Source organism: Notothenia coriiceps, unplaced genomic scaffold, assembly GCF_000735185.1.
Source record: "Notothenia coriiceps isolate Sejong01 unplaced genomic scaffold, NC01 NC01_scaffold00030269, whole genome shotgun sequence".
Taxonomy (NCBI): Eukaryota; Metazoa; Chordata; class Actinopteri; order Perciformes; family Nototheniidae; genus Notothenia; species Notothenia coriiceps.
Window position 1 is genome coordinate 129323 of NW_011362970.1, and position 2401 is coordinate 131723.

At 39.8% G+C, this 2401-nt stretch overlaps 1 protein-coding gene across 1 annotated transcript in view; it reads left to right on the forward strand.

The window, feature by feature from the left end:
• Positions 1-411: 411 nt before the first annotated feature.
• coq5 (coenzyme Q5, methyltransferase) overlaps positions 412-2401 on the forward strand; it is a 15214-nt gene continuing 13224 nt past the window's right edge. Inside the window, exon 1 of the mRNA XM_010787366.1 lies at positions 412-640. Within this exon, the coding sequence (XP_010785668.1) occupies positions 439-640 (202 nt within the window). The 5' untranslated portion in view covers positions 412-438. The remainder of the gene's footprint in view (positions 641-2401) is intronic.

Below are 2401 nucleotides of genomic sequence, written 5' to 3' on the forward strand. Positions count from 1 at the left end.
ATCAAATGGTGAAAGAGTTACTCAGATCTTTTATTTAAGGGAAAGTAGCGTATTATGTAAATGTGAATACCATAGTATTCACATTTACATTTTGCTTTCTATTTAAAAAATAATCAGGGTTTATCATTGGGGAACAATAAAGTAGCCTATATCACATCTTAAAATGTGATAATACATCATCATTTGTTTCTTGATTATGTTTTGTATTATTATTCCTCAAACTCACTTTTGTTTTAACATAGTTTGTTATTACTTATCTTTATACATATTTGAACATTGTACCAAAAGCCAGATATTGAGAACAACAACTAATCGTTGTGGTATAATAAATAGCTGACATTTAAAAACATTGAATACACTGATGGGCGGTCTGAAAAAAAGATTAACCGTCGCCTGTGAATGACGACAGAGTGTCGCATAGTTGCATAATTTGGCAAGATGGCCGCCTCCATGAGACTCCTGTTTCGGAGGGGGATCCGTCTTTCCCACAGAAATGTTAATGTTACCGCTGCTGGTGCTCCAGGTCAGCCCGCTGGCTGCTGGGAGCCGCCGAGCTGTCGGTGCTTTAGCGAGGCCGCCGGAGACAGAAGCACGCACTTCGGTTTCGAAACGGTGCCGGAGACAGAGAAGGCAAAGAGAGGTGAGGTGTCTCTCTGTATGATAACAAACTTCATTCAAACATGTCACTACCTAAAAGCTCCTTTACGGTGTGTAATTGTACACACCGTCAGAGAAAGTATTTCAGATGTTGTTGGGATCTTAAGGATGTGCCAGACAGTTCGGCTTACACTAAGTCCATGAAAATACATTTCTGTCAATACAATCTCTTTAATGTGTTCAAGGTGAATTTAACAGTGGTACCTTGATGCAGATATTGGTATAACGTTTTAAATTGTCTGATACCTGCAGTGTTGTTTTTATTTTTAAGCTAGGGAAATAATTGGCTGATTTAGCACAGAGCATACTATTTCTGTATGTTGTTAACTTGTTATTCTCGGTCAATATTTACCCAACATTATATTAATAAACACTCAAACCTTTCCCCTCATCAAACTTGTGTTTGGCATAATGACAAGAATAAAAAAATATTTCCTTTCCTTATAGAAACACTTAATAAAGATGTTCAATTTCATGAATGGTCATTTTAGACATTCTATCATCTAACTATTAAAAGTTATACAAAAATAATATTAAAAACATTTAACATGAGTCTTTATCGATCCCCATAGGCGCAAGTTCAGTTTTCCCTCTTTGTTTATATATATCTGTAATACACACACACACACACACACACACACACACACACACACACACACACACACACACACACACACACACACACACAGTAAAACACGCATGCATTGTAATACAGATAGGCGCACACATGCCAGTCTGTCCGGCACCAGTGAGCAGTTGGGTTCGGTGCCTTGCTCAAGGGCGCCTGGCACCTCTCCACAAAACGGTCCACATTCTGTATTTCTGGTCCGATCGGCCTTTCAGCCTGAGCCACTGCCGCAATTTCAAATAAAGATACCTTGTCGAAAGTTTAAGTTAAAGAGCCTGTGACACGAACCCAACAACTGTTGTGCAATGAAATAGTGGGCTACTAGTAATCTCGAACCGTCAGTTTAAAAAAGAAAAAGCGATACCGTTCCGATAAATATCAATAATTTCGAACATCGCGGGAAAATTCCTTCGACTCATTTTGAGGTTTTGGGGGAAGCCGGAAGTGACGTCAATGCGGGAACGCTTCACTGTGCGGCGAGAGAGCCAAACACGGACAAAGTGTGTTGTCATGCGTAGAAATGGTGAATTACTGAGTTTAGGCACGTTAATAACGTTTTAATGAAGTTGACTACAGTATATTCATATTTGTCAGTGCTTTCATGTCAATTCGGCGAACATAAACATAAATGATCGTGGTGAAGATGGTGATTAAATTAGGATTAAAAATCGGTAGTGAGAGCTGCTGAATTTCCTCCCGTCGGATGTGATATAAAAACAAATCGATTATTTTTGTAAACTCAAGTGGATGAAACTACATTTATTAGTGCTTTCATGTCAATTCGGCGAACATATGATACATGTTTACTTATCAGGTCACATTTATATAAATGAAAAATCTTAATGAATGACAGTTTTATACAAGTGAATGAAATGGTGGTTTGGCGATAGGCCCAGGTTTTGTAGGAATGTCATTCGGCGAAGGGAAGACCGTTTCGATGAACCCCTGGGTCTAGACACTGGTGGTGGTGATAAGTGGTTAGGTCCGGTTGGAAGGGAGAAGGTTAAGCTTGGCCCTGAGTTGGAAGTAGGAGGCGAAGGGGTGGGAGGAGGGTCGCACGTTGACACCTGGAAGACACGCTTGAGGAAAAGGGGAGAGCATATATACGGGATTAAC